General features: G+C 28.4%; 1 protein-coding gene across 2 annotated transcripts in view; it reads right to left on the bottom strand.

Annotated features, from left to right (window-relative positions):
• LOC136088953 (uncharacterized) overlaps window positions 1-19357 on the bottom strand; it is a 149970-nt gene that overhangs the window by 103795 nt on the left and 26818 nt on the right. For both annotated transcript variants that reach the window (XR_010642664.1, XM_065814239.1), the window contains exon 5: window positions 5071-5215. Coding sequence is in view for 1 of the 2 variants with exons in the window: in XM_065814239.1 (XP_065670311.1) it covers window positions 5071-5215 (145 nt within the window). In the remaining variant the exon portion in view is untranslated. The remainder of the gene's footprint in view (window positions 1-5070; window positions 5216-19357) is intronic.

Genomic DNA, 19357 nt, shown 5'->3' on the forward strand with positions numbered 1-19357 from the left:
TGGTGTGATTGAAGCAAATTTTCTGTTTATGAATGAAAAGGAAGAGAGACATACAATATGAGATGAATTATTTTGAATATCTCGGAGTTAGTTAAGATTTTTCTGAGAAGTTCCAGATGAAGTCTGCAGGTATAGTCAAGTCGAGAGTTTACAATGCCACAGGCAAATATATTCACAACATCTTTGGGAAGACATGGCCATTTTATTGATGTGTCCTAATAAGATAGTAGCAAGATTTTACAAAAATTTTCATACGCTGATCTAAAGAGAGTGTTGAACCTTGGGTGATACAAAGAGTTTTCAACATATTTGAGGCAGCAAGAGTTGCAATTAAGAATGCAAATGGGGTTTTATTTTTAAACTTAGGCTTTGTTTACTAGACCCAAATAAGATATACAAAAATACAAAAAAAGATATATTTTTATATCTTTTTTTGTATATAGATCTTTTCTATATACAAAAAAAGATATATTTTAATAACTTTTTTTATATAAAGATATATATATATATATATATATATATATATATATATATATATATATATATATATATATATATATATAAATCTTTATATAAAAAAAGATGATTATATATATATATATATTTTTTTTTCTAAATATCTTCGCTTCCAACAAGGCAGCAAGCAGCAACTATTTAAAGTTGGAAGTTACTGAAAGAGAAATGATGAAGATTGTAGAGCAAGATAACGATTGACGAACAACTTAAAGGATTGCAAATTATATGAATCAGGAAAGCAAGATGAAGGAAGCAAATTCCAAAGAGCTGATGTTCGAGGAAAAAAACTAGACGAATAAGCATTTTTGGAGCACTTAGGAACAGTCACAGAAAAAGAATGACACTTAATTGAATGACGAGTAACACAAGAATGAATTTTAGTAGATGGCACAAGAGGCGCTGGCTCTTTAGAGCAGTGCCCATTATAGTATTTGTAGAAAAGATAAAGTGAAGCAACATTACGACGATGTGACAATGATTGGAGGTTGGCTGCAAGAGCAGGTCCAAATATGTTTACATTGCATTTTTGCACCTTGTCTAAAAGAAAAAGGGCATCATTAGAAGATCCGCCCCAGATATGGCAAGAGTATTCCATAAAAAGCCGGATTTGAGATTTATAGAGATAGAGAATAAAATCCGAAGTAAGAAAGTGACGAGCTCGATAAAGAGGTGCAACCTTAGCAGATGCTAATTTTGCAACTGATTTGATATATGGTTTCCAAGAAAGATTGGATGTAAGAGTTAATCCTAGAAGATGAAGAGTAGGTGACTCATCGAGTACATCACCGTTCATAAATATAGGAAGATCTAAATTATTGCGATAAGGATTGGCTGAAAAAAATTGAGTTTTATCTGAATTAAAGTTCACCAGCCACTGTGAGCCCCATGCTGCAGCAGAAGTGAGATCCTTTTCAAGCTCAAATGCCCCCTCCAAGCAAACAGAGGGTGTTGGTTTCTCATCACGACAAGAATAAATGGTAGTATCATCTGCAAACAATGCCACCTTAGATGTGAGAATATCTGGAAGATTGTTAATGTAAATTAAAAAGAGTTTAGGGCCAAGGATAGAACCTTGAGGAGCTCCTGAAGTTACAGAATAAGAAGAAGAGTCCTGTCCATCAAGGACAACTTTTATGCTACAATTGGAAGGGAAGGATTCAATAATCTTAAAGATGTTGCCAGATACACCATAAGAAGAAAGCATATGGAGAAGACCAGCATGCCAAACTTTATCAAAAGCTTTTGAAATGTCAAGAGTAATGGCCTTAACCTCTCCACCTTTATCTAATGCACAATAAAACCTATCAGTTATTACTGTTAGCAAATTAGCTGTAGAACGAGAAGATCGAAATCCATATTGATGGTCAGAAAGTAAGTTATTAGATTCAAGATGAGAAATTAAGTGTTTGTTAATTAAAGATTCAAAAACCTTGCTTATGATAGGAAGAAGACTAATGGGATGATAGTTAGATGAATCGGATAGCTCTCCAGAATTTTTGAAAATAGGGATAATGGATGCCGCTTTCCAGCAGGCTGGAAAACAAGACTCTGATAAGCACTTGTTGAATAGTTTTGAAAGTATAGACGACAGCTCCAGAAAACACTTCTGCAAGACTATAACAGGTATGTTGTCCGGGCCACAAGCTGTAGAAGAGTCTAGGCAGAAAATCACATTAGATACAGAAGCTGGAGTGATACGAATGTCAAGCAATGAATCAACCTATTTGTTGGCAATATCAGGTAGAACGCAACTAGTGTAATCAAGAGATAATATTGATGAAAAGTTTTTAGCAAACAATTCAGCTTTGTCTTAAGTGAGGTGACAAAGTCTGAACCATAAAAGAGAGGTGGAATTATAGATTTGCCCTTATTATTGATACTATTAAAGATTTTCCAGAAGTCTCGAGAGCCTAATTTTTAAGATGAAATACAACATTTCATGACCTGAGAATAGCGGGCTTTGGCCTTAGACAAAACCTTTTTACAATTGTTTCTAGCAGTAATAAACAGACGTCTGTTTTCTGGAGAATTGTTTTGCTGATAAATATGAAAGTAATGGTTTCGATTGGCAATCGCAGCAGCACAGTGTGAGGAAAACCATGGAGGAGAGTGAGGCTTGACCTGGAATCGTCGAGAGGGAACAAAAGATTCCATGCCAGTCTGAATCCACGAAGTTATGTAACATGCGCATTTGTTGACAGGAAGATAAAAAAGATTTCTACCCAAGGGCCATCACGAAGAAAATCACGGAAAGAATCCCAGTCAGCTTTACTGTAGTTGTAAGAGGTACGATAATAGGGGGATTCAGGTGATGAAGAAGAATGAGATATTAGTTTTAGAGAGATCAAACTGTGATCAGAAGCACCTAAGGGCGAATGTGGAGAAACTGAGCACTGACTAGGGTCAGAAACAAAACATAAGTTGAGTAGAGAAGGTAAATGATTTGGGTTGTCAGGAAAGCGAGTTGGAAAGTTGACTATTTGAGTTAGGGATTGTGAAAAGCAAAAGTTGTTGGCTTTAAAGCCTGCAGAGTCACTGACACTAGAGCCAAGCCATTCAGAGTGGTGAGCATTTAAGTCACCGACAACAACTATATTAGCTGATGGATAAAGAGAGAGGGCTTGGTAAATATGATCAGAAACAACATCAAAAAGAGTGCAGTCTTGAGATGAAGGAGAGCGATATAGAACAAAGAGAAAGGCAATCAAGTGAAGTGGTGCTAAACGAAAGCACATAAAAGAATAGTCTGTGGATTCAAACTTAGTTTCACGACAAATGGGTGACTTCTTACGAATGTAAATGCCCAGGCCAAGCATGTGACTATTGGAGTCTTTACGAATTAAAGGAAGATAACCATCAACATTAAGATCGCAAGATGAGACAGCTGAACTCAAATTAGTCTCACAAAGAGCAAGTAGGTCTGGTGAACTTTGCAAGAGATAAGACTTAACAGAAGAAAAGTGACTTCGAAGACCACAAATATTAGTGAATGATAGGTTTCAAGAACTTGGTGCCAATGATGGTTTTTTGTGTTTTATAGTTTTTGGTACTTTATTCATTTTTAAATTTGTTGAAGAACTTGATGCAAAGCATAGATAGTACTCAGAACACTGTTTAATAGCCCAAGCAATTGCCTCATCACTACTAATAAACCCTAAGCTGTAACAAAGGCCTCCAAATGTGGCCTTCGCAATGCACACCAAAAGTACAAACAGGGACACCATCCATGCGCAACATGGCACTGTTAATACTTTGATATTTTTCAGCTGTTGATGGAATCAGCCTCTCTGAGAGCTACCACAGAGTTCGGGAAACCTGACTACCAGCCGGCCTCAGAACCATAAAACTGAGTTTTAGAGCTGTACCCTCATAAGGAGATAATAGAATGAGTTGCCTAGTCATAAAAACAGAGACACAAACAAAACCCATGCGTTGAGTCAAGAAGATCCAGCATTCAACATCCTAAACTGGAAACAATGTATTAAAAATACATCTGCGCCAGCCTAATAGATGAAGGGGTGCGAAGCTGCTCAACAGATAGATTCTGTTTACCCCTTAAGTGTATATATATATATATATATATATATATATATATATATCTATATATATATATATATATATATATATATATATATATATATATATATATATATATATATATATATATATATATATATATATATATATATATATATATATATGTATATACATATATACAAATATATATACATAAATATATATACATATATATAAACAAACATCTTTATCGATTTTTTTTATGTTTACTTGAAAGTCTGTACCAAATCTACATGGATGGAAAAGTGCAGGTATTGGACATGTAGATGGTTTATTCTTAGAAAACAGATTGCAAGTTAACAATTTTTTTTTTAAAAAGATTTATAAAACAATTTAAAAAAAAAAAAGATTTATAAAACAATTAAAAAAAAAAGATTTATAAAACAATTTAAAGTAAACTGCTTCACACTATAAAATTTTAAGTATATAAATGTATATAAATACATAAACCTTTATAAATAAAAGTATATAAATATAAATAAAGACATAAACCTTCTTCATTATTTAGATAATAAAACACAAAAGTTTCTTATATATTTATATATATGAAATGACCATAATTGCTATACCACTACTAAATTGATTTTCATGTTCATTTCTGCTGACCCTGATAGGTTAGCAATAATATTACTAGTAGACAACGCTAAACTTAAAATAGTACAATACAGGACAAAACAGTAAAAAAATATAATTTCAAAACTGATATTAAACAGGATTTGTCTTTTTTATTTTTAAAAAATGGTACATAATAATAGTAATTATTAGGTGAAGTTATTGTCAAATAAAATTTTCGCAAAGATTTGAGAAAATAGAGCCAGGATTAGAGTAAGAATATTTTAATACTATTGTTTTTTTATATAAATTTTTTAACAGAGTTACACTGCTAGTTTACCATAAAAAGATTTTTTAAGCCTTTGTTTGAAATCCTAATTGAATTGCATGACAACATGAAGTCAATTAAAATATTTAAATACTGACTTGTTAAACAACCAAATAACTCAATTCTAAGACATCCATGATCAACTCCAAGAACAAGAGGAAAGATTCTAATCCGTAGAGCATTTATAGGGTATAAAAACCATCTGTACACTACTTCATTGTGATTATTTACACCATCAAATATCTATAAATAAAGAGTAAATAAATAAAAAAAACTCTCTCTCTCTGTCTCTCTCTTTCTGTGTGTGCGTGTGTTTAAATATATATATATATATATATATATATATATATATATATATATATATATATATATATATATATACATATATATATATATATATATATATATATATATATATACATATATATATATATATATATATATATATATATATATATATATATATATATATATATATATATATATATATATATATATATATATATATATATATATATATATATATATATATATATATATATATATATATATATATATATATATATATATATATATATATATATATATATATATATATACCTTAGGGTTATGACTTTTTTGTGAACCCATTTTTCTGGGTCATAAATTGATGAATATTTGTACAAAAGTAATGTAAAAAACATTACTTCATTTTTTTGTTTAAAAAGGTAACCCACAAACCAAAAATTCAAAATTACCATAAATGCATATGGATAAAATTTCAAACAACTTTAAGATTGTTACTTTTTAATACCAATTTTTTTAAATGGAGAGTTTTTATGTAGTTTTAAGTTAAGGCATTTCACAGTTTATTGTAACATTATAACACTCTTAATTACAAATAAATATAAAATCACAATTAAATATAAAACTAAAAACTTAAATAAAAGTTCTACAAGTACAAAAAACTAATGTATATACCGAAAAAATGTTGTGTAGTATTCAGCTTAATTAAAGCATATTATACAATTATTATGCCTTGTAAGACAAAATAAATCTAAGTTGGAGATTTTCTTTCATTTTACAGATCGAATAGATCTTGAAGACACTTGATTGCTCGCTCTGCACACTGATTTATTCAGGGAATTTCCAGTCTGATGGTTGGGGAGTTTAACACTTTTTTGTGTCCATGCAAGCTGCTGCATCACTTCTGATAATCATCTGCATTGTACATTTGGTCAGTAAACCAATTGTCCGCCTATCTGTAAGAGATAAATCTACGAATATCAAGTAGTGAGTCTCCTTTATCTGGTAGAAGAATAAATGCCAAAAGAGCTAGTATTGCTCGGGAATTACACTTTTCTTATAGGACATTATGATTGAAGATAATACTTGAATATATTTCTTCAAGGCAACAATAATAAATATAAGTACTATTGTAATTTTATATTATTTGAATGCCATCTGGCAAATACAGATTTGTAAATAATTAACATTGCTCAATCAGGTAGCTTATATAGTCTTAATCTTGGTATTTCCATCAACTTCTAAGAGAATCTAAAAAATTCTAGAAGGTTCCATAAGATTCAAGAAAACCGTAGGCTTCAGTAAGTCATAATGCTACTGCCTGCAAATACTAGTTATTTTACCATTTTAAAAATTTTATGCTTTGGGCGCCTTTTTTTGAAAATAATTAAGAATAAAACCTTTTTTCATTTTGAGCATAAGTTCATCAAGTTATGACACAGGAAGTTAGTTATTTTACAAAAAGTTAAAAAGTCATAATACAGGAAGTTAATTATTTAACAAAAATATAAAAACATTACAATTATTTTTAAGATTACAGTTAGTTTTTGTAAAGCTCATTGTGCAACTTCTACTTAAAAAAGCTGCAAGCTGTAGTAACATTGGAGCCTATCAAGGCTCGCTTTGAAGCTTATGACAGTAAGAGAATTAATTACTTTGTAAGGTAAGATAGTAAGATGTTTCATGCATTGACAATTCAGTTTTTAAAAAAGTTATACATATTTATATATATATATATATATATATATATATATATATATATATATATATATACATACTTTATATGTATATATATATATATATATATATATATATATATATATATACATACTTTATATGTATATATATATATATATATATATATATATATATATATATATATATATATATATATATATATATATATATATATATATATATATATATATATATAATTTTATCTATATGAAATATAGTGAAATACTTATCTCTATTTTTTCTTTAGATGTAAAATATAAGTTCAAGGTATTTTCATATTTTAATTTATAAGTTTCCTAAAATAAGTATACTATTTTCTGATGTTTTTTAGAGTCTACATACTTTATAATCTTTTGAAGACTTGTGATGTATTTCTCCTTGGACATAAGGATGGCATAAAAGGTACTAAATTACTATCAAAAGGGGATGTTCTCAGCTACTTTCTACATCTTCACAAAGAGAAAAATTTGACAATTAGAGAATAATCAACTGCAGTGATTGAAAAAATTGCCTGATTTCGGGATAAAGTCATGCTATGGGTCATAAGAACAAGATCATTGAGAAATTTGAGAAATTTTACCAGCAATATGCTCTCCTCAAGAAAAATTGATTTAGACAATCTAAACCCCAAACTGTGAAAGAGAAAGTTTTCAAAGAAGATCTGAAAAATCTGTTTGATGTTGCAAGTGCAAATGCTCTTACTGAAATTAGAAATAAAGAAAACCGTAATTTTTTCCTTGCACAAAGGGAGCATGGAAGAATAGAAGTAATGGGATCAATTGATAAAATCCTTGCAGATAGAGAAACACGCCTTGAACTAAGAAAAATCTTGGAACAAAGGCGCAGGCAGAAAAATTAAGATAAGGAATCCACATCCTCTGCCTTCGGCATATTTGAAACATCTGACAGTATTAGTAGTGAGGAAATATGAGAGGATTCTATATTTCGAAATCCAAAGAAGCCAAGAAGGGCAACAAGAAGCATAATCACTGCTGCACTCGCAATGGCCTTAGATAGGTCTTAAGTTTTCCACAGAAATGCAGTGTTTGTGTTAACAGAAACATCAAGAGCACTTGGATTAAATTTTAAATGTCATCAACACATCTTGAAGGTGGTAATTGGAGCAGTATTTTCAGTTCTAATAGCAACAAGCAAGGCCCAGATATATTGCAATTCAAAAGATTCCAGGCCCAATGGGAGAGCATTGTCAAGTCCCAGTTTCAGACAGGAGTAGATAATGAAGTGTTCCAACTTTTAGGAGATCAGAAAGCTGATATCTTGGACTGGGCTCATAGTGCACTTAAAAACCAAAAGCAACTTAGAGACAATTATAGAGGGCTTCTGGAGATTTCAATAATTTTACTTGGTGATATTCAGTCAAGAGGAATCCATTTTCAGGCCCTGGAGCTATGCACAGAGCAAGATGGATGACTAAAGTGATTTACTCATTAAAGATTTGGGCGCTCCACAGCCAGTTATTATACTATACTGCGTATAGTATTGGAAGAGTTTACTCGGACACAATAACTTATAATTATTAGGCATTGTAGATAGGCACGCGGAAAGCATTTGAATTTCTTATTTAACTTTCATAAATCTTTGAAATATCTCTAAGTCTCTATATCTCTAAAGGAGTTGGAAGGGACAGTGGAAAAATCTCTAAAGGAATTCGAGTGGGCAGTGGAAAAATTTCAAAAGGAGTTAGAGTGGGCAGTGGAAAAATCTCTAAAGGAGTTAGAGTGGTCAGTGGAAAAAGCTCTAAAGGTGTTAGAGTGAGCAGTGGAAAATACTTAACTACATCTAAAAATAAAAGAGGTATTTGAATGTTTTTAGTTTAATATGTATATTTTTTTTTATCTATTTTTTAAATTTTGTTTGTAAATAAATAAATTTGTTGAAAAATACAATTTTTCTCTTCTTTTAATATTAATATAAACTAATATTAAGTTATAAATAATTTTGTTGAAAAGTTCTACATTTTATTTTTACACTAAACGCAATCAAAATTTAAGTCAGCAGAACATGCAAAATATTAGAATGATTTGAGAGCTGCTGTGATAGTGTTTATGACTCTCTGTGTCAAAATAATATTATATTGTCATTTTAGATTTTGTGAGTACTTTAAATTACAGTTATTAATTTTCATAACAATTAAGAGTTATCACTGAATTAGGTATTCATTGGGCATTCACAAACAAATTCATAATTTAAATTTAGTTGTTATTTTATTTCTTTAGTTCTACTTTAATGCTCTACCAACTATCATAAGTTTACTTTGTCTACTGTTTAAATATGGTTTAAACTTAGTAAACTTTAATTATTTTAAATTTACTGTGTTGATCATTAGCTGATAGTTGAAAAAGAAATAAGTTTGTTGCAATCAAGGTAAGAATAATTTTATTTTCAGGTCAAATTGCAAAATTTATTTGCACCGATAGCTATTATTTTTAGTTTTTGTAATAGCTAATTGTCTTTGCAATAAATATCTTTTGTTTCAGATTTTGACTATTTTTAAGAATGCTCTTGAAAAAATATCAGCAAAAGGTAAATTTGTTTGTAATGTTAATCTTTAATGCTTTTACTTCTTTTATCATATCATTTTTTTTTTTTTTTCTTATCTTGCAAAGCTTTTTCAGCAGAAAACACTTATCTTGCAAAGCTTTTTCAGCAGAACAAATAGAGGGCCCACATTTCAATATATATATATATATATATATATATATATATATATATATATATATATATATATATATATATATATATATATATATATATATATATATATATATATATATATATATATATATATATATATATATATATATATATATATACATATATATATATATACAGTGTGTGTTTAAATTTAGATCAAAAGGTGCCCCCTCCCCTTTCCTTTTTTTTTAATATAGAGTGTGAATCCTGTAGAAAGTAAAGTATGAGAAGAGAGAGTGGTGGGGAAAACAAACGCTGAATCTATAAATAGTATTTTTGTAGTAGGTTAATCTACCAATTGTTAATTGATAATGCAAATTTAGTTGAATTTTTTTTGCAAATATATACTTTTCTTTATATATTTTGTTTATTATTATGTATAAATAAATTGATTTCCAGTTAATACATTTTTCTCATTTCTTATATTTTTATTGTATTTAAATATTTGTATTTTTCTTTTTTTTACTTTGGTTACTTTTTTTAGATTAATCAGATGTGTTTGTTCAATATAGACATACAAATAAAAACTATTTTTAATTTTACAAAGCTATTAGGCTTTGTATAATTAAATTATTTTTTGAAACCACAATCCGTAATGAATCGTATTTTATCTATGTGAACAAAAGTCTATGCAAATATCTAACACATGGTGTCTAACAGATCAGGAAATTCAGAAATCTGCAAAATAAATCAGGGAATAATCAGAGAAATTAGGTTAAAGTTTGGAGACATCAGGGAAAATGGCCCTTCATCAAACCTGCATAATTTAAGTAAGTTTTATATTGCACACGTTTTATAAACTTATCTTAATACTTCAAATGCGGATTGTACAGCTATTCACGTAATTTTAAACGATTACAGAATTTTAAGATCTAATCTTAGGTTTTTCTTGAATAAAAATCTGACAGAAATAAATATCAAAATAATTTTTTTTTCCAATTTGGTAAATAGGTTATTTGTTAATAGAATAAAAAAAAGTAGGTTTCGACTCATCACTTTTTACTCAGAAATTTCATTAAAAGGTAGGTGATACAAATTAAGAGGTGTCACAAAAGTTTAAACAACTTTATTTAGGATCAATTATTTGCTAATTAATTGATACATCCGGTGCAAAAATTTTTTTTATATTTAAATAAAGTTAAAATGGGTAGATTACAATCAAAAAAATTCATCACAACATCATCAGGCAGCTTTTAATTCATTAAAAATCAACTTGAAATATTGTAAATTTCAAATTAATTTTAATTGCGTGCAAATGGGTCAAAAATCAGTTTCTAGTGAGATTATTGTTATTGGTATGGCAAGGACAAAAAATCACACAAACATTCAAATAGGCAAAATACTTCACGTTTCTGAATATTGCATTCGAAAAACCATCAAAACCTGGGGACTTACCAAGGACGTCTCTGACATGCCATGTACTGGGAGACCATGCAAACTCAGCAACCGTGACAAAAATGGTATATTCAGAATGAGCAGAGAAAACCCCAGACTCAGCTACAAAAAGCTAGCACAATACTTCAACGAGTCATAGCTGTACGTACAAAGGTATTAGAACATACATAGCTGCTTGAAAACCTATTCTTTCAATCACGGATAAACATAAACAACAAGTGTATTCCGAAGAAAGGCTGGACTGGTCTGTAGAACAGTGGGCAAAAGTTATTTGGAGTGATGAAGCTAATTTTTAATTTAACCCAATTGAAAATATTTAATCTTAGATCAAGAATCAACTGACATACCATGAAATTCAATCAACTCAGCATTTGAAGCAACTTTTGAATGAGTACTGGCTGAAGGTACCTCGCGTGATGTGCATGAAATTAGTTGAATCAATGTATAAACGAGTTTATCTTTGCTGTAAAAACAAAGGAGGACACTTTAAATATCAATTTTGCTTTTCATTTTTTGTTTGAATGTTGCAATTCATTTAAACTTTTGTGCTTCTTATTTTTCATATATGATTTTTTGTAATTGTTTTTTTCTAACTAAATATTAAATTTTTTAATATTTAATATGCATATTGATATGAATATGCTCATATTCAAATTCAATATGCATATATTTTTCTTTAATAAATAAACAAAAATTAATTCGATATCATTTTACAGTTTTTTTTATTAAACAAAAACCAAACATACTTGATAAAAATTCTGCAATCGTTTAAACTTTCATGAATAGCTGTATAATTGTTTACGTTTTTGCTATTAAAGAGGTTTTTTCCAAAAGAATCCAAGTCTGGTTTTTCTGAAGTTGAGTTTTAGTAACTTTTAATTGAATTAGGGAAAACAGGTAGTGGATCAGGAAAATATCAGGAAAATCCACCTTAAAATATAGGCAGACACCCTGATACATTTAAACTTCAAGTTATGTAAACTATTAAAAATTATATTAAATTTTTCAGATTTACTTTTAGGGGACATTCATATATTACAAATGCACCGAGGGGGAGGAGGGGGTGTCCTAAGTTAAGTAATTTGCGTATGAGTGCATATGGTGAGGGGGAAGGGTCAAACAAATGTATATACACAAATACAAAAAATTGAGATACCAGTTCATATTTATTAAAAGACATTAATAAAAGGAGAACGCCTCAAATGTTCATGGCCTGTTAAGGTTATAAAGGTTGAACAGTGCAAAAAAAAAAAGTAATCATGTTGGCATGCATAAATTGAATTGGGGGAAGAGGGTTAGACCACCAAGCATATGAAACTTATATGGAGGGAGGTGAGATCAATGCGGGAAAGGAGGGAAGGGGAGTAAGACCACCAAGCGTACTTAGGCATGGAGGAGGAGTAGCATAAAAATGTACGAGGAACAACAGGGGAAGGGGGTTTCCAAATCTGGAAATTTTTGCACACATAATATATGGGTGGTCCTAACTTAAAAATTTCATGGCGGCAATATCTCCTTAATTTTGATTTATAGCATTTGTGTAAGTCTTTTGTTTATTAAACAGTGTTAAAAGATGATATTATAGCATGCCAAAGTGGTTGATGTGCTTTGCGTGGGTTCAAATCCTATTGTTTACACACTTAATTTTTTTTTTCTTTTCTAATATGCTGGAATGGAAAAGCAAAAAATTTCAAAGATATTATTTGCATAACATAAATAAAGATAAGTCATCTCATGTTTTTTGAAAATATTTATACCAACAATAATTATTTAACATATAATTAGGTAGGTATTCTAAATATTATTTAGACTGGTACCCATATTCAATCCTTGGATAAAAAGCAACGTCTACCAAAGCATTTAAAGTTTTTTGAAGTTGACTAAAATAAAAAAAAATTTTATACCTTTAAAAAGTAAACAATTAGCATAGTTTTTTTATATGTATATAGTTATTACCTTTTACTAAAAAATATTGAAGTATGGATTAAGTATAGAAAAGGTTGGTGTGGAATAAATGTACCAAGACCCATATTTTACGGGTCATGACAGCTAGTTATAGTATAATGAGCTACCCTTAATGTTATTCAAGATCAACAATATTTCATACTGGAACAATTTAAGACTGGTTCCCATTATGTTTTCAAAACTTGTAAATTTAAAACCACCCTAATATATATTTATTAGGATGGCAACAATATATGTATGTGTATATATATATATATATATATATATATATATATATATATATATATATATATATATATATATATATATATATATATATATATAGTTCTATAGATTGTTGCATTTGGGAAGTACGGAAGGAAAAAAATGATTCTTACGCCAACACATACGTCACTTTTAATTACTTTTGACTTTCGTCCAACATTTGCGTGCTGTCAGAAAGTTAAAACCATTAATTTAATTACAAACTAATTATTTTTTAAAAAAACCGCAAAAACGCAAATTTAATTGACCAGAATGTTTTTAAAAACATTCTGAATGTTTTTAACAATACAAACAATGTTTTTATTTTTATTTTTTTTAATAAAATGTTTTTATTATTGTTTTTTTACTGTAAATCATGCGCAGAGTGTTGCTACATCGACTATCTTATAGCCGGACTCGCAACAAAGTGCTGCTACATCGACTGACAAATAGCCTGACTCGCAACGGAGTGCTGCTACATCTACTATCTTTTAGTCTGACCCGCAAGGGAGTGCTGTTACATCGACTGAGGGTTTGGTTGGGGCAGGCAGTCTATCAATAATTAAAAAAATTCCGGCTTTGCATCTTAATTTTTACTTTTTGTCAACAAAATACAGAAAAAACTTTCTGACAACATATAAGAGTTCTATATATATATATATATATATATACATATATATATATATATATATATATATATATATATATATATATATATATATATATATATATATATATATATATATATATATATATATATATATATATCTTCAATGTTAATTGTAGAACACTTCAATAAAAAGTCACTTTCATTAAGTTCAGACACCACTTTTAAAAAAATTACAATTGAGGAACCAATATTAAAGATCAAACATGCAGAAGTGAAAATTTTTTGTCTTGTTTACATAACCGGAAGTCTCAAAAAATATTAAGAAATGATTATCAAGAATGTTGCTAACTTGCTTTGCAATTACTGAATGCAAAACAAATGTACAGTGGCAAAAACCTGGGGCTTTCCATCATGCTAAATGGATGTGAACAATTTTGTACACATCAAAAATGTTTGCTTTTGATGAATTGGCAGAGTATGAAGAAAGTTATATAGAGAAATTATAACCCTTTTGTAAATTTACAATGCTATTTTATGTGAAAATGTGGCTTATATGTACAAACACAACTGATGCATCATTTAATGACTTGGAATTCTACAAAGAAATGCTTCTTTATAAAAAAATTGACAATGATGTTGATGGTTGATCCCAATGAGGTTAGCCCAATTCCCTAAAGTTTTGGGAAAGCTAACACAAATATTCAATACATGTTTGAACATATAAATCATTGAAATCTGTAAATAATACAGCAGAACGAGCTGTCAAACTAATTCAATGCTATGCAAAATCTATAACCAAAGATGAACAGCAGAAAGAATTTTTTTTTTACGTGCAGTAAAACATCACAGAAAAATTCTTCCACAGATAAATAAACAAGCAATTCAAAAACTAAATTTAGGAAATTTTAAAAAAATGTTTTAGTTTATATTACTAATACCTTTCAATTACTTTTACTTTGTTGTCATAATATTAAAAAAAATGACTTTTAAATTTTAAATTTCTTTGTACTTAATTCCAGTTACCATAAATATTTTCTATTTATAACAATTTATTTGCTTGTTTGTCATAAAAAAAAATTGAATGATAAATCTTTTTTGTCATAATTAAAAAGTATAGTTCTAAAATTTCATTATTTTAGGCAGAAAAATATCATGATCAGAGATGTACGGTGTATAGAGGGGGGAGGGAGGGAGAATATCATGAGATTGGGGGGGATCAGGTACCTTAGTTTGGTGAATTTCTTTTAAATGAATTTTTATTTAGTTTTAGTGTATATATATATATATATATATATATATATATATATATATATATATTCATATATAGAAATGCATGTCTTTATATGACCAAGCATGTACAATTTTTGTTTTGCTGAATTAGACGCAGCCAAATAATTTAACTTTAATTATTATTGTTAATAACATCAGATTATGAATCATCGGATTCAAATGAACAAGAACAAGAATTTAGCAAAAAAGAAAATTAATCTGTTTTGGTTCCCTCACTTGTTTCAAATTTCATTTATGGAAATAACAGGCATCCTAAAAATAAGAAAACAAAAATAGTAACAAAAAAAAGAAGAGATAAATCTTAATTTTAGTAAGGGGTTTAAATCAAACGGCATTGAATTTTTACATAAAATGGTGTGTTATAAACCCCACACAAGCCTATTCATTCCTCCTATCACTTACTGTAACAAAATTAGTTAAAAAATTGCTTTATAAATCAGTTTGGAATAATTAACTTAGAAACTTTGATCTTTATGCAAGTCTATTATTAAGCGAAATTCTTTTAAATTTAAAATTACTTTTTTACTTTTGTTTATTTTTTCTTCAGATTTTTTTTTTCAGTTTATGGTTTTTATTTTTATTTTTATTTAGCTTACTTTGGTTTTAAAGCGTCATTTTTGAAATGCGCGAAAATTATCAAACTATTCAAAAGTCAAGTCAAAAAAACAAAAATTGTACATGCGTACATGCGCTTCTCTTTTATGTATTGTTTGTCATTCTGTAAGTAAAACCTAAATTAGTAAAACTTATAAAGACAATTTAAAGCCATTTCATTTAAATGTTCACTATGGTTGCCGAATGTCAAATAACATTTTCAACTAATTGGGTCTTTTTTGTGACCTTTTCGTTGGAAATTTCTTTCTTTAATAACTCCTATACATTTTATGCTGGATTTAAATCTCGGGAGAATCCTTGGCCTATCCTAGAGTGGAATTTTTTCTAATAGTTTTTACTAGATTTTGCAGTGTTCTTTCTTTAATAACTCCTATACATTTTATGTTGGATTTAAATCTCGGGAGAATCCTTGGCCTATCCTAGAGTGGAATTCTGCTTATTTGAAAAACACTCCTTCAATTGAGGTAAAAGTCTTTTTCAATATTCTCCAACCAATCTATAGAAGGCTGAGGCCTTTCTTACTGATAAACCAAAGCATGACTTTAGGAGGATTCTTAATTGTCTGAATTATTTAATCTTCATAAACATTGATAGTGTTTTTGACATATTGAGCCTTTTGAGTCATAATTTTTATCACAAACTCATCACTAATGCATACCTTGAGAAAGCAAAAGAAAAGTTCAAAGAACAGTGCTGACGACACAGGTTTCAAAGTGGAAAGGCACACCTGCCAATTTCAAAAAAAAGTCCTTTATATCTAGATTTTTCTGCCAAAAAAAAAAAAAAAGTCTTTTAGAAAATAAGTGGGGGGCATGTGCTCCCCTAGTGTCCTCAGCTTTGCAGTATATTAGGACTAAAATACTAGGAAAAGTTTCTATCATAAAGACTTGAAATAACAAAACTTCTTTGCCCAATGCAGGAGTTTCATTCACTAGACATAAGTTAATTTTGGCTTTTTTGTAGGCCTACTACTTTTAAATACTCGACCCATGCAAACTTCGTTGAAGAGTGACTGTTGCTACATTTAGTCCCACCTCATTTAACCTTTAATCATTTAATATTTAGGCCGTACGCAGATCTATCTGTTTCTTCCATCACGCTGCTCAAAGTTGGGGTATATGTTCTATAAAAGTAAACTTGTGTGCAAACATTAAGTAAAACCAAAACATAAATGTTTACAATATGAAAGACCATAGTTGGCTTACAATAAATATTTTTCTGTTCTAAACTTCTGTTAACAAGTGTTGTGTTTATGATTTATCATTAGAATTATTTTTTGAGATTTTGAAATGTGGAACGGAAATTGGGGAACAAATTTACCAATAGAGTTTTATAAAAAGCTGGAGTTTAATGGTATTATGCAAAATATTACATTTAAAAAAAAGTAAAACTTATATATAAAAACGTAAAAAAATGGCAGCCTGTAAAACTTCTTTTAATCATTTTAACAATGTTATTAATAATGAGGACCTTGTCAAATTTACTCAAACTTTAAATTAACGAAATTTAAATGGCAGCCACAAAGAAGTGTCAGTTAAAAACTATACTTATATTAGCTAAGAAGATAAAGGACAACTTCAACAACATTATCTAGATGAAATAACAACCAAATCACCAAGAACAACTTCTAGTTGATTTAGATTAAATTCAGGACTAAATTGGTATTATTGTTTTTGTTACCAATTTACAATTAAAATTATTTTAGAAAGGATTTTGAAAAGAATTGAAAAAAACAAAGAGGCTCTTTACATGAATTAAAAAAAAATGAAGAAAATGTTCACAACATAGTTTAGTAGAGTAATAGTTTAGTAATAAAGTTTTATATAGTAATAATAGAATAGTAGTTTAGTAATGAACTTTTTATAAGTTGAATTTTAATTGAAAAAAAAACAATTAAATTCTTCTAATTTATCATCAAGTACAACATCTGTAATAAAGCAAAGCTAAAGTACTTATTTTCAAAGTACTATGATTTGGTAATGTTTTTATTGTTAATTTATTAACATTTTCAAAGTAACCTCCTTAAAAAAAATTATTTTGTTGAAAAAGTAAATTCTTTAGTATTTTTGTAAAGTTTTGTTTTGAATGATTAAAAAATATGTTACACTCTTAATTAAAAGATGTAAAATTACACCGTTTTGGTGTTTATATAATTGCAAATGATGCTTTTTGAAAGTTATTTAAGCAAAAAGTTTAAATTTACACCGTTGTGGTGTAATTATACATTATGAATATTAATCCTTAATAAAACAGTGTAAAAGAACACCTATTTATATTCACGACACATTTTCAAAAAGGTGTAAAAATTGAGTATTGTTAATATTTTCTTCTTTTACACCTTTTAATTAAACAGTGTAAAACGGTGTAAAGCTGTTTTACACCTTTTTACAAAATTATAATTTCAGTTATACACATTTTACAAATCGATGTTTTTCAAAAAACAGTCTAAGCTTTACCGATTACACAGTGTAAAACTGTTTACACTGTAAAGCTGCTTACAAAATGGTGTTTCATAAAACAGTGCAAAGCTGTTTCAAACCTTTTTTTTGAAGCAACTTTATATAAAACATTTGATAGTATAGAGTTGTTTTACATAATTTTTTACAAAAGTGGCCAACAGTTTTACAATATCATAAACTTATTAAACGTTGTTAGACACATTTTAATGTTCAAAGTTTTATTGTGGTAATAAGACATTTGCGCGATATATATTGCATGCAATATAGTACAATGTTAATAAACACTTTTTTAACTATGTGCAAATTGCATTTTATAGGTAGTTTGCACGTAGTTAAAAAAGTGTTCAATTAGCTCTAATTAAATTTCTTTGGTCAAATAAATTATTTAACATATATGACTAAAGTAAGTACAAAATTAAATCAAATATGTCTGGTTTTTTTATAGTTATTATTTACATCTAATATTCCTAAAAGTATAATTGTTAAACCTGATACAACACTATCATAATAAATATATTATAATATAATATATTTTGTAGTTTACAGAGAATTAAACCCTATATATAGTTTGGGTATTCTAATTAATAAATATAAATTGTTACCTAATGCTAAATTGAACACAAATGCAACTACTGTGTGTAGTTTTTTTGCTTTGGCAAAAAGTAGAATTAGGTTAAACCAGGCTGATCAGCTATTTGAGAACCAAATAAAATGAAATTTTGTATTTATTGAAATGTCAACATATATTTTAATATACTTCATATTTATTTTTATAAATAAATAATAATGTAATTTTACGTTATAATTAGATGTTTTTCTATAAAAAATACCTATTACTTTATGAACTGTGGTTCAAAAAGTAATTCTAGGTTGTTTTTTTAATTAAAGGGTTTTATATCATTTATTAAACTACTCTTTCTGAAAATTTATTGTAAATCTGACGTGCACATTCTAAACATAGGCTGCACCAAGCACACAAGGTATTGTAGTGGGTAGCTGGTAGTAAAAGCAAAAAGTTTAAAAGCAAAAAGGTGTTTAAGCAAATTTTTTCTTTATTCTTTTTTTTTATCA

This window comes from Hydra vulgaris, chromosome 12 (genome assembly GCF_038396675.1).
Source record: "Hydra vulgaris chromosome 12, alternate assembly HydraT2T_AEP".
In the NCBI taxonomy this organism is placed as follows: Eukaryota; Metazoa; Cnidaria; class Hydrozoa; order Anthoathecata; family Hydridae; genus Hydra; species Hydra vulgaris.